This window comes from Rutilus rutilus (assembly GCF_951802725.1).
Source record: "Rutilus rutilus genome assembly, chromosome: 1".
In the NCBI taxonomy this organism is placed as follows: Eukaryota; Metazoa; Chordata; class Actinopteri; order Cypriniformes; family Leuciscidae; genus Rutilus; species Rutilus rutilus.
In genome coordinates this window covers 60,945,441-60,962,742 of record NC_140209.1, presented here as the reverse complement: position 1 = coordinate 60,962,742, position 17,302 = coordinate 60,945,441, and the positions used below count along the sequence as shown (strand labels likewise).

The 17,302-nt window shown below is 41.3% G+C and overlaps 2 protein-coding genes and 1 long non-coding RNA gene across 9 annotated transcripts in view; 1 reads left to right on the top strand and 2 right to left on the bottom strand.

The window, feature by feature from the left end:
• Positions 1-81, bottom strand: part of LOC311296478 — a 152,141-nt gene extending 152,060 nt beyond the window's left edge. For all 4 annotated transcript variants that reach the window (XR_014628598.1, XR_014628599.1, XR_014628600.1 and 1 more), the window contains exon 1: positions 1-81. This exon is cut by the window's left edge and continues 1,454 nt beyond it. This is a non-coding gene — a long non-coding RNA (uncharacterized lncRNA).
• The window catches only part of LOC311294988 (uncharacterized protein), a 42,682-nt gene extending 41,165 nt beyond the window's left edge, over positions 1-1,517 (top strand). For all 4 annotated transcript variants that reach the window (XM_084416150.1, XM_084416149.1, XM_084416148.1 and 1 more), the window contains one exon: positions 89-1,517. In XM_084416150.1, the coding sequence (XP_084272276.1) occupies positions 89-645 (557 nt within the window). In that variant the 3' untranslated portion in view covers positions 646-1,517. The remainder of the gene's footprint in view (positions 1-88) is intronic.
• A 1,353-nt stretch (positions 1,518-2,870) lies between these two features.
• Positions 2,871-17,302, bottom strand: part of radil2a (Ras association and DIL domains 2a) — a 43,820-nt gene continuing 29,388 nt past the window's right edge. The window contains exons 11-16 of the mRNA XM_084416799.1: positions 16,328-16,472; positions 15,463-15,641; positions 14,584-14,932; positions 9,464-9,591; positions 7,454-7,593; positions 2,871-3,726 (exon numbers count right to left, since the gene is read on the bottom strand). Of these exons, the coding sequence (XP_084272925.1) occupies positions 3,639-3,726; positions 7,454-7,593; positions 9,464-9,591; positions 14,584-14,932; positions 15,463-15,641; positions 16,328-16,472 (1,029 nt within the window). The 3' untranslated portion in view covers positions 2,871-3,638. The remainder of the gene's footprint in view (positions 3,727-7,453; positions 7,594-9,463; positions 9,592-14,583; positions 14,933-15,462; positions 15,642-16,327; positions 16,473-17,302) is intronic.

The following is a 17,302-nucleotide window of genomic DNA, read 5'->3' as shown; positions in this document are numbered from 1 at the left end:
CCATATCAAGTCAACATCAAAGTTTGTCTTGAACTTTTTGATCTAGTTGTAGATGTTGGTGTTGTAATGTGTGTGTTCTTGTGTTCAGATGCTGTTGATCTCACACTGGATCCAAACACAGCAAACACTCATCTCGCTCTGTCTGAGGAGAACAGAAAGGCGACGCATGTGGAAGAGAGTCAGTCGTATCCTGATCATCCAGAGAGATTTGAGTATAATCCTCAGGTTCTGTGTGGAGAGAGTCTGACTGGACGCTGTTACTGGGAGGCTGAATGGAGTGGAGATTATACTGAAATATCAGTGTCATATAAAGGAATCAAGAGGAAAGGAGGGAGAGACTGTGAGTTTGGATGGAATCAGAAGTCCTGGAGTCTGTTCTGCTCTGATCACGGATTCTCTGTCCGTCACAATAATAAGTCCACTGCTGTTTCTGCTGGTTCAGGATCCTGTAAGAGAGCAGGAGTGTGTGTGGACGTGTCGGCCGGCACTCTGTCCTTCTACAGCGTCTCTGACACACACACACTCACACACTTACACACATTCACACACACATTCACTGAACCCCTCTATGCTGGATTTGGTGTTTATAATGTTAACTCTTCTGTGTCTCTGTGTCACATTAAACACACACAACTAACTGACTAACACACACTGACGGAAACACACACACACACAACTGACTAACACACACAAACACACAGATTAACATGCATTAAAAACTGTGTTGCTGTTCTTGTTTCTTTTCTCGTGTGTTTTCTGTGATCAGTGTATAAACTCACTGTCCGTGTGTGTGTGTGTGTGTGTGTGTGTGTGTGGGTTGTCTGAATGTTTGTTGATGTTGGTTTGAAGATCTTGTTGATCATAATAAGAATATCATCAGGATGTTTTCTGGGTTTTTGTTGTTTCTTTAAATATATTTGATCATCTGTTGTTTCCAGAAGAGGAAGACGAGCCGCTGAGTTTCTGTTTCCAGTTTCATTTGTTTGGTCACTTTTGTTGTCGAGTTATTGTGTTGATCTGAATCTGAGAAAGAGAGAGAACGACAGAGAGAGAGTTTGAATGAAACTGTTATTGATAATCACACACACACACACACACACACACACTGTCAGTCTAACAGGAAAGAGACACAAACAGACACACACACTTGGTGCTCAGGCTTCACTGTATTGTCAACATTAATATTGTGTAATATTTCTCAGGATGTATTTTCAGGAGATGATGTAATTTTACTGTATTAGAGTCACAGAATGATCCAGCGTTCAGAAGCTCTGCTAGAGAAACACGTGTTTATGACTGAACTCTAGACTGGGTTAAATCTGTTTGACTCTTGCTGCACATTCATTCCTCTGAAGAATTTAAATATGACAAAATATATATTAATACGTTATAAACTTGATTTGTCTAGTATTTTGTTAAAACATTCTATAAAATTATTAAAACTAGGTTCAAATCTATATAGCAGGTATCATGTATTCCTGTTTGAAACTTTATAATAAATTATATATTAATCAGTGTCTCAAGTGTATTTTATATTTAGTGTTTCTCTAATCAAAATGAATTCAGACTGAGTTGAACCAAGAGAAAACACTACCGTCTACAGCCGCGAGAGGGCGCTCTAGTTGGCGGAGTTGTTCAGAAGCGACACCAAGGATGAAGAAAATGATGTGGAATGAGATCGCGGGAGCTTGGTGAACTTGTTTACTGGTAACTTGCTTGTTGGACTCGCTGTCTTATGTTAATTTAGCCTATTCAGCCTCCCAGGTATATGTTCTTTATGCTATTGTGTAGCTGAAGAACTGTTAATGTGTTGCGTTAACATACCGGACACCTATTCAGCCTGTTGTTCTGTGTGCTACTGTGTAGTTTAATAACTTGCCTTTCCAGATTAAATGTCTGTTCTTGGTCTTGGATTTTGTGAAATAAATTTCTTAACAAATGTGATTTATAGTCCAGTGCGACTTATATATGTTTTTTTCCTCTTCATGACGCATTTTTGACTGATGCGATTTATACTCCGGAGCGACTTTAAATAAACCAGCAGGATCTGAACACTCAGAGGAGAGCGAGAGAACACAAGATGACAGAGAGAGTGAGTTTAGCTCTACTGTTCTCTGAATAATCACACTAACTCGACTCAGCAGCTTTGCAGCATTTGTTAAATCTCTTTAAAGAGATGAACGTGTGTAAAGATCATGTTCAAGCGTAAACGTCTCAGCATGAGCTCCTGTATATGGTGTGTGTGTGTGTGTGTGTGTGTGTGTGTCGCAGTGGAAACAAACTCATTAAATGCTCTATAAATGTCTTTGAGTGTTGCGGTGAGCAGCATCTCTAACACACACACACACACACACACACTTGAGCTCCTCCGTGTTCTTCTACTCCACCTCACAGCAGCTGGACTCCTCGTTCACACACACACACACACACACCTCACAGCAGCTGGACTCCTCGTTCACACACACACACACACACACACACACACACACACACACACACACACACACCTCACAGCAGCTGGACTCCTCGTTCACACACACACACACACACACACACACACACACACACACACACACACACACACACACGTGCTGTTACTGTATTTAGATTTCATTTCTAAACCCTCTTCAGACTAGCAGACCCAGCAGAGCAGGACGAGACTCAGTTCAACACCCTGTGAACGACAAACTAGAGTTTTCTGGCTTTTAGTCCATGTCTGTTAGTTCTGAAGCCATTGATAAGCTTGTGTTCTCCAAAACATTGACACAATTATATTTTTGCACATATATTTAAAACTCCTAAAGCCAGAAAGCTGTTATGACTGTGCAACACACAACTTCCCGTTCACTAGACAGAAAAACACAGTTTACCTCTTTTCTTTAAGAAGAAATCAAAATAATATTTATTACACTTGTACAAAAACACATAAATATTACAACAGATTGTTTTTTTAATGCCATCATGAACACAGATGACACTATAACACTGTTTCTCTGGCACTGAGGGAGAATATCATCATTTATGACGGACATCAGGAACCGCACAAGTAATATCAATATGAAATGTCATCAATATGAAAACGGTACAGGTGTAGTTTCATAACATCAGCAACATGAACCATTTAAAACAGCACTTTCATAGTGATACTTTGGTTAAATATTAAAAACTAATGTAGTTCTGGCTGATATTTACAGCAGTGTTTGGATGTTATGAACAGAATGAAGCTGTAATTGTGTGTTTCCAGTTTGAGCTTTAAGGAAACTGAAATAACCCTGTCAGGACCACAACTATTTCTCACGAAAGCAGAAAATGACAGACGGACAGATGCTAAACGAAAATAAAACACTGGTTTAAAACATGTGCTAAACTATATTACATTAAAGATAGAGAGAAGAGTGAGAAATAAACGCTACTGTGAATGGGAGATTTCAACATATTATTCTGGCCTTTTGAGACAAAGAGTTTTCCAGCAGAAGCAACAACAAGAACAACTGAAATAACAGCATGAATGAATCAGTTGAATCGCCTTTACTTTGGTTTCAGCACAATATTAGAGTTGCAGATTTGTCTGAATGGATCAATGAGGAAAGATCAGCTCAATGATGGAGTCGAGCGTCCAGGCCAGTCTGTTCTGGTTCTCAGCATCTGGTGATGAAGCTCCTGGATTGGGTTTTGGCCACCAGTAATCGCAGCGAATCGCTGGACGTCCGGATGAGTTCTCTTCCACTGACAGGGAAAGACAGAGCAGAGGAGGGTTATTCTGTCCGTTTCAGAGTCAAGAACGTCCATCATCTCATCTGTGAAACCTCAGAAACCGATAGTGTTTAATCTTAGAAAGTGGATCTTATGAACATGTTCAAGTTTCTTATTTCAGAATCAGAATGATCTTTATCCACCGAGTGTGTGCAAACACACACTGAATTTGTTGTGGTTTTTCAGGAGCTCTGGGTACATACATACATACATACGACATTATTTCTCTCCAAAATCGAAAGAAAGAAAGAAAGAAAGAAAGAAAGAATTTTTAGCTTAAAGAAAATAATAATTTAGAATTTTTCTACTATAATGCAAACAATAATGATTATAATAATGAAAAATAATAGTTTAAATTGGGAAGTAAAAGAAAGAAAGACTGTGGGAAAATGTGGAACTTGAGTATTTAAACATGCTAGTATTAGTTGTGCTGCCTTTAATGCGATTTAATTAAAAACTACTGTAAGAATGTAAGAATAATGTGAAATGAGAACAAACAAAACACAAAAATATTCAGAAACATTATAAAATCAATAATTAACTTAATTGTCAATGTCAAAATGCAAAACATTTTAACGGTCATAAAATATGCTTCATTTCTTATTAACCCATTTAATCCCAAATTTTTCTCAGACACAAAAATATCCAAATCATGTGTCATTAGTATCCCTTTGAAACAATCAATCATAATTTTTTTAAATTTTCATGGAAAAGTATGTGAAAAAGTGTGTTTTATGATCGGTCACAATTGTGACCGGTGGGATACTGTGTTGTATCAACCATTGGACAGACTGAATATAGGTCTATTTGACCTGTGCGTGTGTTTGTGTGTTTGTTTGTGTGTGTGTTTGTGTTTGTGTGTGTGTGTGTGTGTGTGTGTTTTTGTGTGTGTTTTTGTGTTTTTGTGTGTGTGAGTGTGTGTGTGCGTGTGCATAAGAGTGTATAAAATCCTTATAAAATCCTTGAGGCCACGAGATACTATCTTGAGGCAACGAGAAACTATCTTGAGGCCACGGGATAGTGTCTGGAGGCCACGGGATAGTGTCTGGAGGCCACGGGATAGTGTCTGGAGGCCTCGGGATAGTGTCTGGAGGCCACGGGATATTGTCTGCAGGCCACGGGATAGTGTCTGGAGGCCACGGTATAGTGTCTGGAGGCCACGGGATAGTGTCTGGAGGCCTCGGGATAGTGTCTGGAGGCCACGGGATAGTGTCTCGAGGCCACGGGATAGTGTCTGGAGGCCTCGGGATAGTGTCTGGAGGCCACGGTATAGTGTCTGGAGCCCACGGGATAGTGTCTGGAGGCCTCGGGATAGTGTCTGGAGGCCACGGGATAGTGTCTGGAGGCCACGGGATAGTGTCTGGAGGCCACGGGATAGTGTCTCGAGGCCACGGGATAGTGTATCGAGGCCACGGGATAGTGTCTGGAGGCCTCGGGATAGTGTCTGGAGGCCACGGGATAGTGTCTGGAGGCCACGGGATAGTGTCTGGAGGCCACGGGATAGTGTATCGAGGCCACGGGATAGTATCTTGAGGCCACGGGATAGTGTCAGGAGGCCACGGGATGGTATCCTGAGGTCACGAGATGGTATCTCGAGGCCACGGGATACTATCTCGAGGCCACGGGATACTATCTCGAGGCCACGGGATAGTGTCTCGAGGCCACGGGATAGTGTTTGGAGGCCACGGGATGGTATCCTGAGGTCACGAGATGGTATCTCGAGGCCACGGGATACTATCTCGAGGCCACAGGATACTATCTCGAGGCCACGGGATAGTGTCTCGAGGCCACGGGATAGTGTCTGGAGGCCACGGGATAGTGTCTCGAGGCCACGAGATAGTGTCTGGAGGCCACGGGATAGTGTCTGGAGGCCTCGGGATAGTGTCTGGAGGCCACGGGATAGTGTCTGGAGGCCACGGGATAGTGTCTGGAGGCCACGGGATAGTGTCTTGAGGCCACGGGATAGTGTCTGGAGGCCACGGGATAGTGTCTGGATGCCACGGGATAGTGTATCGAGGCCACGGGATAGTGTCTGGAGGCCTCGGGATAGTGTCTCGAGGCCACAGGATAGTGTCTCGAGGCCACGGGATAGTGTCTGGAGGCCACTGGAGGCCACGGGATAGTGTCTGGAGGCCACGGGATAGTGTATCGAGGCCACGGGATAGTATCTTGAGGCCACGGGATAGTGTCTGGAGGCCACGGGATGGTATCCTGAGGTCACGAGATGGTATCTCGAGGCCACGGGATACTATCTCGAGGCCACGCGATAGTATCTCGAGGCCACGGGATAGTGTCTCGAGGCCACGGGATAGTGTCTCGAGGCCACGGGATAGTGTCTCGAGGCCACGGGATAGTGTCTGGAGGCCTCGGGATAGTGTCTGGAAGCCACGGGATAGTGTCTGGAGGCCACGGGATAGTGTCTGGAGGCCACGGGATAGTGTCTGCAGGCCACGGGATAGTGTCTGGAGGCCACGGGATAGTGTCTGGAGGCCACGGGATAGTGTCTCGAGGCCTCGGGATAGTGTCTGGAGGCCACGGGATAGTGTCTGGAGGCCACGGGATAGTGTCTGGAGGCCACGGGATAGTGTCTCGAGGCCACGGGATAGTGTCTGTGTGTAAAATTAGGTAGAAAGTTAGGTAGCAGCAGAAAGTAAGGTAGAACAGTTAGCCTATGTGTATTAGCATGTTGATACAATGGGTTATCCCACCGGTCACTATTGTTGCCGTTGACATGTTTGTGAGTTCTATGACCACATTAAATAAAGTTGAGTAATTGCAAATGCATATATCAATACTAGACACCTTAAACATGATGTGTACCAAAAATCTATGTCCTATCTTTATGTTAACATACTTTAATAACCTTTTCTTTGGGAGCTTTCTTGCTGCCATCCTCTTCTCTTGGCGCAAACAGGAAGTAAACAGCTCTGGTCATGTGACAATTTACAGTAAACATGCGACACTGCACATATTTCATTGAGACCCTTTATTATTTCAATATCTGCTGGAAATGCATTGATAGATCATTCAGTAACATTTTTATAGCCTTAGAAATGAAACATTTTTTTACGGTCACTATTGTGACCGGTGGGATTAAATGGGTTAATGGAAGTTATAATATATAATTAAAATATGTAATGTTTGCACCACTAGTGGCAATTGCAAAAAAATAAAACAATTGTTGTCCTCCCTATGACTGGGCCATATTACTAAAACAATACAATATTTTCAGGTTTTTTTTACAATATTCTACATATTTGCTCATTTTTCAGCTTTTTTTTTTTTTAATCAGAGGATCAATTCTTTCAGCCAAATCAGTGAAAATATAGTCAAAAACAATGGGAATGTTTTATTTTTAATCAATGGAGACAAGATGACGTATTACAGCAGTAGGTCAGCGTGTCAGATGTTTTGATAAGTGGCACTGTAAAAACAAAAGTAGTAGTAACTTTAAAAACAATAAATAAGGCAAACTATCAAAACACTCAACTTGAAGTTAACTCCACGCATTTGCTCCTATTAAAGTCAACTCAAAACTTGTGTTCATCTAATGAGTAACAGGTAGTCTTTTGCAACTATGGATTGTTTAGCATTTAGCAATGCGAGCAGCAACAATCCTTGTTTTTCATCTCCATGTTTGATTTTCAAAGATAACTTCATGACATGAACACTGTTTGTCTCTTAAAAGTGTAGTGCTCACCTGTGGTAGTCCACGCCCACCAGACTGACTCCGTTCACAGCGAGGATCCGGTCGCCCGCTCGCAGTCTCTGGCTGAGCGCTGCTGGGGAGTCTGGCACCACTGACTTCACGTAGATCCCGCTCACTCGCAGGGGAGTTTTCTGTTACCAACAAGACAAAACAAAGAGAAGACTCGAGATTAGCGATGACTAGATGAGGATCTGCGTCAGCAGGAAGTGAATGATTGGTTTCTGTATCACCTTAATCACCACTGATGCATTTGTTTGAGAGCGTCCTGAGTCACATGGAGAAAGTAGATGTTTTATTGTCTCTGAATGCTAAACCACACAGTCATCAGGTTCTTACTTCATCTGATTGTTAACATCAACCTCAGTGTCAGTGCAGTTCTGGGAAACACAGGAGATCTCACGTTCAGTCAAGCTCTGGACTCATTGTTGGCTTCGAAAGACGATCGGTGTGGCCAACGCAAACCCATTCGTCCCCTACTGAGCAGTTTCTCGTAAAATGTAACCCCCCACATGTGTACCTCATAGCTAACACCTAAGTCAGCAATTCCAAGTCATTTACAGGGCCAAAGTCTCTGAGCAAGTGAACAAAATAGCTCGAAGTAACTATGGCTCTGTTCCAAAGCATAGTAAGCTGCCTATGTAGGCGGTATTTTAAGGTCTCACATGATGCAAAATCTGTTAGAAAAGTTAGGGAACAGCATCGTCCTGCCGTCCAAGACATCATCGACCAAAACCAAATTCCAAAGTAGCAACACATGTGTCCTTTGCAGAGAAGACAATCCCATAATGCACTGCAACAAGTTCAGTGAACAAATCTAGCCAGATAGTGGATAAAGTGAGCTTACAATAAAAAAAAAAATGGATCTATTTTACACAAAACATGTTTATCATATAAAATGATCACGTCTCTTTAGAAGACATGGATTAAACCACTCGATTTATATGGATTCCTTATATGTGACCCTGGACCACAAAACCAGTCTTATGGGTAATTTTATTAAAATTGAGATTTATACATCATCTGAAAGCTGAACACATAATCTTTCCACTGATGTATGGTTTGTTAGGATAGGACAATATTTGGCCGAGATACAACTATTTGAAAATCTGGAATCTGAGGGTGCAGAAAAATCGAAATATTGAGAAAATCTCCTTTAAAGTTGTCCATTTCTATTCGCGATTAGATATTTATGGTGGGAAATTTACTAACTTTCTTCATGGAACATGACCTTTACTTAATATCCTAATGATTTTTGGCATAAAAGAAAAATCGATAATTTTGACCCATACAATGTTGTGTTGGCTATTGCCACAAATATACCCGTTAAGACTGGTTTTGTCATCCAGGGTCACATATGAGATCTTTATGAACGTTTATGATAGTTTTGCGTGAATGGACTTTCAATGGAGGGACGGAAATCCCTCATTTACACGAAAGACTTACTGGGTTTGGATCCCCATGAGGGTGAGTAAATGTTGACTGGGGTTTTCATTTTGGGGTGTATTCCCCTTTAAAGATTAGGATGCTGTCTATGTAGGCCGCTCTCTAGGGTTTGGAGCACAGACTACATGTCCGGATCTAATCTAGCCCTGTTATTTTTAATCATAACAGCTGTTGACTGGCCTTGATTTGAAGGTGTTGTGCAGCTCAAATGGCATTACAGTTTGCATTCGACATATAAAACCGTGTGTCTACAGAGAAATGAAATACCTTCTATATATAAAACAGGGTAATTTCATAAGCATGATCACAGTGAAGGAACAACTATTAAAGTCCATATGCCAATCAACTCACCAGAGGACCCATCATTTATTTATCTGCTTCAAATGTTACATACAGTAAATAGAGAGTGTGTATTAAACCAAACTTGTCCAGGTCATTTTCCTGCTAAATTCTCATTACCGCAAAGCACAAACATTTTACAAAAAAGTTTACATACTATACACTGTAGAAAGAGTAGACAAGTATAGAATATAAAAATAGGACAAAGATATTTCTCACCATTCCATCCACCAGTGCCAGACCAAGACCATGAGGTCCTCTCATCAGCTCTACGGTGAACACCTCATCTCTGTCCTCCTCGTCTTCCTCCTTTCTTTGGTCTGTGTTTCCTTCCAGGCCGTTCTTTACTGGGAAAACAACATCAAACACATCAGCTCTGGGCCTTCACTAGATCAAATAAAGCATAAACAAACTCAAATATCACTGAATGTCCAGGTCAAACATCATCCCAAAATCAGAAGAATTATGTTTTGCATGAAGAAAATGAAGGTTGTTTTCAGGACTATCAATATTATTATCATAGTGATCATTTCATGGCATTAAAGTCAAAATGAAATCCGAATTGTAGGTCAAATTGGAAAGGTCAAGTAAACATCTGAACTGACATAAACATCAGATAATTCTGCATGATGATGATACAAGAATGACTGTTTTCCTGTTCCCATGAAGATCTTCTGCTGTGGGCTGGTGGAAACACAAAGGGCTTTCCTCCAGCGATCGGCCACCCGGCCCGCGTCCTGAACAATGCCCGTCCCGATTAAGATTCCACCCAGCAAGTCAACTGTAAATTCCCATGATGCTTTATCCATTGCTCTTTTTTCTCCTGACATCACCACCTCTCTGTAATTCTTGAACCAGATTATAGGATTTGTGCCAGTACCAAAAAAAAGCAGCCAAAACTAGTGTGATCTGAGCAGAGTCCCTTTGATTAGGAAAACCCACACTAGTCTTCAGAGAGAGGAGGCGGGAAACCAGTGGGAACGGGACACCACATGTAGAGCTTTCCATTCATTAACTATATATTAAATGTACAAATGTCCAGTTTACACACTATTTTAGTTCACTCTTTGTTTCAGCTCTATGTTCTGATTGGACTGTGTTTGGAGATGTTGTTTAAATGCGACAATTTGCTTGGCAACATAAACAGCCATATAGGAGAGAACGTCAACACAACACACATCTGAGATAAACTCTATGTGGAAGTTGAGATACTTTGTGAATAAAAAGTCTTTTTTCTTTTTTTTTCTTTTACAAATACAAAGCATTTGCATTGCTTTATAATATCTGGATTCAACCATGGGAGTCCAACCATTACAATGACTTTATGACATTTTTGAAGTTTTGTTGGAATGGGCTTTTAATGGAGGACAAAATCTCTTAGGTTTCATTTAAGTACCTTCATTTTTGTTTCAAAGGTGAACAAAAGTTTAATGGGTTTATAACAACATGAGGGTGAGTAAATGATGACAGATTTTTCATTTTTGGGTAAACTAACACAATATGTTTTTTTCAGATCTGAATCTGCATGCTGCTTTAGTTCATGAAGGCTTCCTGTTGATTGGATTCTCATCCTTTAAAAATGTATAACCTGTCATCAAGGAAATCATTCCTCGTCATTGATGAAACAGCAAGAGTTTAACATATTCCTCCAAATGCCCCTACAATAAGAGTTAAAGCGCTGAAGAAACTCTATGATTTACCTGATCTTGAGAGAGAGAGATTGAGGCACAATTTGGATTATTCTCACCTGACCATTGCTCATTTTATAAATATATTATGCGTGGGAAAAACATTCTGAAGAGGAGATATGCTGGTTTCCAGCTTCTTCACCTGATGGAGCCAGAGCACACAAACCCAACTCCACATCAACACCAGCACCTCCCATACGCCTCCAAAGACAATACACCCTGCCTTTGAAATCAGGGAACACACTACAGGGTGAACATGTCTGAGGTGTTTCTCAGAGTACAGCTCACAAACAAACAGAAGACAAGTAGAACAAGAGCTACATCTCTTTTCATGTAGCTTCACATCAGTGTAAAATCATGCATATGCAAGGAACGCTGTTTTTTCTGTTGTTGTTCCTTGAGACTAAACAGACCTTTATCCAGAATCTGGAGGAGAAAAGCAGATCAGCAAGTGTCTTGGTGTCTTGCTTGATCATGGTCAAGTCAGGGATTGATGCTTACATTTTTCCCAAGGTCCACATGTCCTCCTAAATTGAAATGTTTTATAGGCCTACTTAAAATTAATAATTTTATAGGTCAGCCGAGACAAAGGCTACAAAAATTTGCGTTGAATTTAATGCCAGATACAGTATATTGTGTAACCAAAATACCAATAATAACCAGGAAAAACTTAAGTCATAATAGACTTTTATTTATAAACAAGCATAAAATGGGACTCTTATTTTGAAATGTTAATGTTTTACTATAGAGTGCAACAGTCTGGTTCCAGAAGTAAACAATCATTTTCTCCATAAGAAAATTGAGTTTGATCATTTTTAAATGAGTAGTTTTATAATAATAATAATAATAACACATTTTATTTAAAGGCGCCTTTCAAAACACCCAAGGTCACCGTACAAATAAAACAGGGTTTAAAATACATATCAGATAGCAAATGCATTTAACATACTAAAAGATACAAAAAGATACTCAAAAAGGATAAAAAATTTGGTTTAGTAAAAATAAAAAATAAAATAAATAAAAAAATCTGGAGAGCGTGACAGTCAGGGAAAATTGCAGAAAAAGGTGGGTTTTGAGATGTGATTTGAAAATTGTCAATGTATCAATGTTTCGGATGTTGGGTGGGAGGGAATTCCAGAGGCGGGGGGCGGAACGGCTGAAGGCTCTGGAACCCATGGTGGTCATACGGGCAGGGGGGACAGTGAGGCTGATGGATGAAGATGATCTAAGAGTCCGACTGGGTGTGTTGACGTGGAGAAGTTCAGTTATGTAAGGAGGGGCGAGGTTGTGGAGGGCTTTGAATGTTAATAGAAGGATTTTATAGGTGATGCGGTGTGTGATGGGAAGCCAGTGAAGCTGCTGGAGAACAGGGGTGATGTGATGAGAAGACGGGGTCCTGGTGATGATCCGGGCAGCAGCATTTTGAACAAGTTGTAGTTTACGGAGGGACTTGAGGGGGAGACCAGTGAGAAGTGAGTTGCAGTAATCCAGGCGGGAGGTGACGAGGGAATGGACCAGGATGGCGGTATTATCGGCAGTGAGGGACGGGCGGAGACGGTTGATATTGCGGAGATGGAAATATGCAGAACGGGTAATGTTGTTAATGTGAGAATGGAAAGACAAAGTGCCGTCCAGGACGACACCCAGACTCTTAACTTGGGGGGAGGGAGAGACAGAGGAGTTATCGATGGTGATGGTGAAACTGTTAGCTTTGGTGAGGGTGGATTTAGAACCAATAAGAAGAACCTCAGTTTTATCACTGTTCAGTTTGAGAAAGTTGGAGGAAAACCAAGTTTTGATTTCTTGGAGGCAGTCACAGAGGGAGGTGGGAGGGAGGGAGGAGTTGGGGTTAGAGGAAAGGTAGAGCTGGGTGTCGTCCGCATAGCAATGAAAGTGAATATTGTATTTACGGAATATGTGACCAAGGGGGAGTAAGTAAATGATGAAGAGGACTGGACCGAGGACAGAACCTTGTGGTACACCAGAGGAGATGGGAGATGGCTGGGATGCAAAAGTTTTTAGTTGGATGAACTGAGTTCGGCCAGTGAGATAAGAGTGGAACCAGTCCAGGGGTGTGCCAGATAGTCCAATGGATGCCAGTCCATGGAGAAGGATGGAGTGGGAGATGGTGTCGAAAGCTGCGGTAAGGTCAAGGAGGATGAGAATGGTTATGAGTCCAGAGTCTGCTGCCAGGAGGAGGTCGTTGGTTATTTTGAGTAGAGCTGTTTCAGTGCTGTGATGGGGACGAAAACCAGACTGGAACTGTTCATAAAGGTTATTGTCGGAAAGATGAGAGTGGAGTTGGGATGCAACCGTTTTTTCCAGGATTTTCGAAAGGAATGGCAGATTGGAGATAGGCCGGAGGTTATTGAAGTTACTGGGGTCTGAACCAGGTTTCTTAAGGATTGGAGTTACTGCAGCACATTTGAGAGATGGTGGAACAGAACCAGAGGTGAGGGAGGAGTGGATGATGTCGGTGATCAGAGGAGACATGTGGGGGAGACAGGCTTTGACCAGCGGTGTTGGAAGGGGGTCAAGTTGACAGGTGGACGGTTTTGATTTTCTGATGAGTTCCGATACATTGGCAACAGAGGGAAGGTGGAAATTCGAGAATGGTTGAAAGGAAGGGGGTCGGAGGGGAACAGAAGGGGATACATTGTAGGAAATGTGAGAGTCCAGTTGCTGATGAATAATTTCAATTTTACCGTTAAAAAAGTTCATGAGTGAAACACATTGCTCAGCAGAGTAGAAGTGTTGGGGGAAGTTGTCCGGAGGGTGTAGGGAGTTGTTAAGTACAGAAAACAGAGTCCGCGTGTTCCCATCACCAATGTTGATGAGACCTGCATAGTGTTGTGATTTGGCTGTGTTGATTGAGTCCTTATAATGGAGGATGTGGAGATGGTACATTTCCTTGTGAACGGTGAGACAGGATTTTTTGTATATTTATATTTCTCAGACATTAATTTGATCATGCTGTTTGCAATGCTTTGTGGGATTGTAGTTCTTTCCCTCACAAAAACCGTTAAGTACACAGACTTAAGTCTTTTTGTTCGACATTTGTTCTTTACTTCAAATCAAAGCTTGTGGTGTTGCGATTCACCTCGTAGCTGGTTGCTTTGCTTCATGGCTTATAACTCTTTAATGAAGACTTTTTAAAAAGTCCTATGGGAAAAATGAATGGGAAAAAAGAATACTTTGGGAACCAGTGCCACTGGAAAAGAGGGCTCTATTGCCAGCTGCTCATTCAGAAAGACGAGGGAGATAAAATAAGCACTCTTACAACCATCTACAGCCATCCACATCATATTACAATATAAACACCATAATGTAAACATCGTCTTCGTTCATCAACAGAAGATCATAAGCAATCGCTTGGCATAAATGTGCGGTGTTCATTGTTTGAGAACTGCTCTGAAACCACAAGCCTGTAGAAAGTGCATTTTTACTTTGAAACGTGTCATACTTATTTAATGACATCATAGCCTTTCGGAATTTAATAATCACACTGGGCTGCATCGCGATTCCTGTTTTTCCATCCACAAATTTATGTTAGCTATACTATTTTAGATATTAAAAACTTTTTATAAGCTTAAATTTTACAAAGCTGAGGACCTGCAGGGACCTTTTTTTATTCACAGATGTGCGGATTACCTTTCCTGTGCTGGCGTGCCATCTGCTGCGTCGCCCCCTCCAGCGGGCCGGTGTCCAGCTCGGCCTGGTCCAGATTCTGAGGGGTGTTGGGAGGCGTAAGCAGGCAGGAGGGGTCGAGGGCCAGACTCTTGTGGTAGCCCAGGTCTGTACTCCCAGACAAGCTGTTCTGGAGCTCCAGGCTCTTGAGTTTCTGGGTCAGGACGGCCTCACACGAGCTCAGGTTGCTGTGAGACTCCCGGAGCTGAGGAGGTGTCATGGTGACGGGGTGTTGATCTGTTGCCTCTGAATCCTGGCAGGTGATTGGTTCAGTCGTTGTTTCAGTCTCTTCATTCAAGCTACTGCTGGAGCCCTGAATTAATCCAAAATGACAAAAATAATATATAATAATATATAATAATAATATTATAATAATTATATATTTATATTTCAAATAGCCCATATTTCAAGACATGTTCGATTAATTTGTAGAGCACTTTTCAGAATATGCATCACTTCAAAGCAGCTTTGGAAACTGGTATGTCAGTAATGCCTTAGTGCTTTACCATAAATCAAGTGGTCTTGGATGATATGACAATATAAAACTAGGTGATCCCCCGGATTTAGATTATTAAATTAACCGTAATGTAACCAACAGTGTTGAGAAATATGGGTTATGGATTTAATTTCAATTAGTAAAGTCTCTGAGTTCAGACAGAAAAACTATAACGTGATGGCGTTCCTTACTGTGAAATGTGACAATTATTTGTTTCTAAACTATAGGCCAACATTTCAAAATATATATAAAAAACCAAACTTCTACACCCTTCAACTAACCATTGCACTAAATGTCTGTGCATTCTGTGTGGCGTCTAGGGAGTTGACAGCATGGAGGAGGTTTACCTGTGAGGGCTGATGATCAGACTGTGTCTGGCTCTCTGGGAGAGACTGGATAAACTCCTGCAGATTCTGCAATGGCGGGAACAGCCCTGGCTCTGTGATGGGATTTCCCAGCTCCAGATGAAAGATGCTGCTGGGCAGGATTAGAGGAGGATGGTTGTCGAAACTTTCCAGGATATTAGCTAAGACAAAAAATATTTTTGCTGTCAGGCACAGAGAATCTCAGCGAGCATTCAAGACATCATTTGAGCCCTTTATACGCAGGCCTCCCCCTGATAATGAATCACCCAATGCTAAAAAGGTTAGTTGAAAGCAACACTGACACTGTATTTTAATGTTTATTGCTTTAAAGATTCCTCCTTTAAACCAATCAATTGTATAATGTGCGATATACAAATAAATGTGATGTGACTTTACTAGAGAGTTGAATTGCAGAGCTGGTGCAAACATATCCACATCGCTATGATCAGATGCTTTCTTAACTTCTGTTTTCTCACTGCTGTCATTTTTGTTGTATGTTTATTTTGTTATTGAGAGAAAAGGATGCATTACATATAACACATTCATCTAAACGCTGCTCTCAGCAATTTGGGTGGTGTTACGGACATTCGCTGACAGTAAACTGCTGAAAAGGTATTTCGTACTTCTTTTTAACCTCTGTGAAGAAGTGAAGAACGAAAAAGCTCTTTATCGTGAGTATATCAGGGACTTAAGCCAAACCTCTTAAAATACATATATACACATAGTTTTAATTGATTCACTGAAATGTTTAAAAACAGAAATCGTGCATTATACTGAAAAGGCTGTTGGTATACTATATTATTGAACTGACAATGGTTAAATGTTACTGTTCATCTGTTAATCTCACATGTATGGAGGGCCGCCGCTGCATCCTCTGGAGACGGGGTCCAGCATGGAGGGCACGTACGGGCTGTGTTGTACTCTCTCAGCATATGATGCAGCTGTGCAGGGTTCAGATGAACAAACTCAGCTCTCAGAGTGGACCATGATGCCTGTAACACACACAGATGCATAGAAGAATGAAAAAATCACATAAAACTAAAAGGGCTTTTAGGGCCCAGCCAGATTTCTCAGCAGGGTTAGCTAACTATTCAGGACAGGAGAAATGTGCTGGTGAAATGTCTTTAGAGATGTGTTGACTCACAATTGGTCACATGTATTGTAATCTTGATTTTGCAGCACACAATGGGCACAGAATTGTATATGGCTTACAATGCTTTTGGGAAACACAGCCCAGCATGATTTAGCAATGGTAACTGTTGGTGAAAAACTGCTTTCAGTTAGTTTACTCATTCACACTTCTCACAAGTCAATTTAGATGACATTTTTGTGTTGTATAACAATGAAAATACATTTTTAGTAATATCACCTAAAAGGAGCATGTACAAAGTAAATAGCAAAGGACCCAAGACTGAGCCTTGTGGTGTACCCTCCTTTACCATCGAAAAGATGTTTTACACAATCACATTTACACAAACAAACGGGTAGCATCTAAACTAGGTTAGTGTCTGTCCAGAAATGGCAACACAATATAAAATGAATGTGTCAAATGTAGCACTTAGTTCAAGTAGCACTAGCAGAGATATGCACCCCTGGTCAAATATCATTTGGTCTGAATGTTTTAGTACATTTCTGTGTAGTAAGGAGAATAATTGGGTGGACACAACAGTTTCCAGTATTTTGATGGAGTACATTTCACAAGGGTACATATTCTCTGACAACACATGACAAGTAAACTCTATTGTCGACCAAACAAAACATCTTGAAAATACCGCAAAGGAAATACAGCCAAAACACTTAAACAAAAGACAGCTCACCAAAT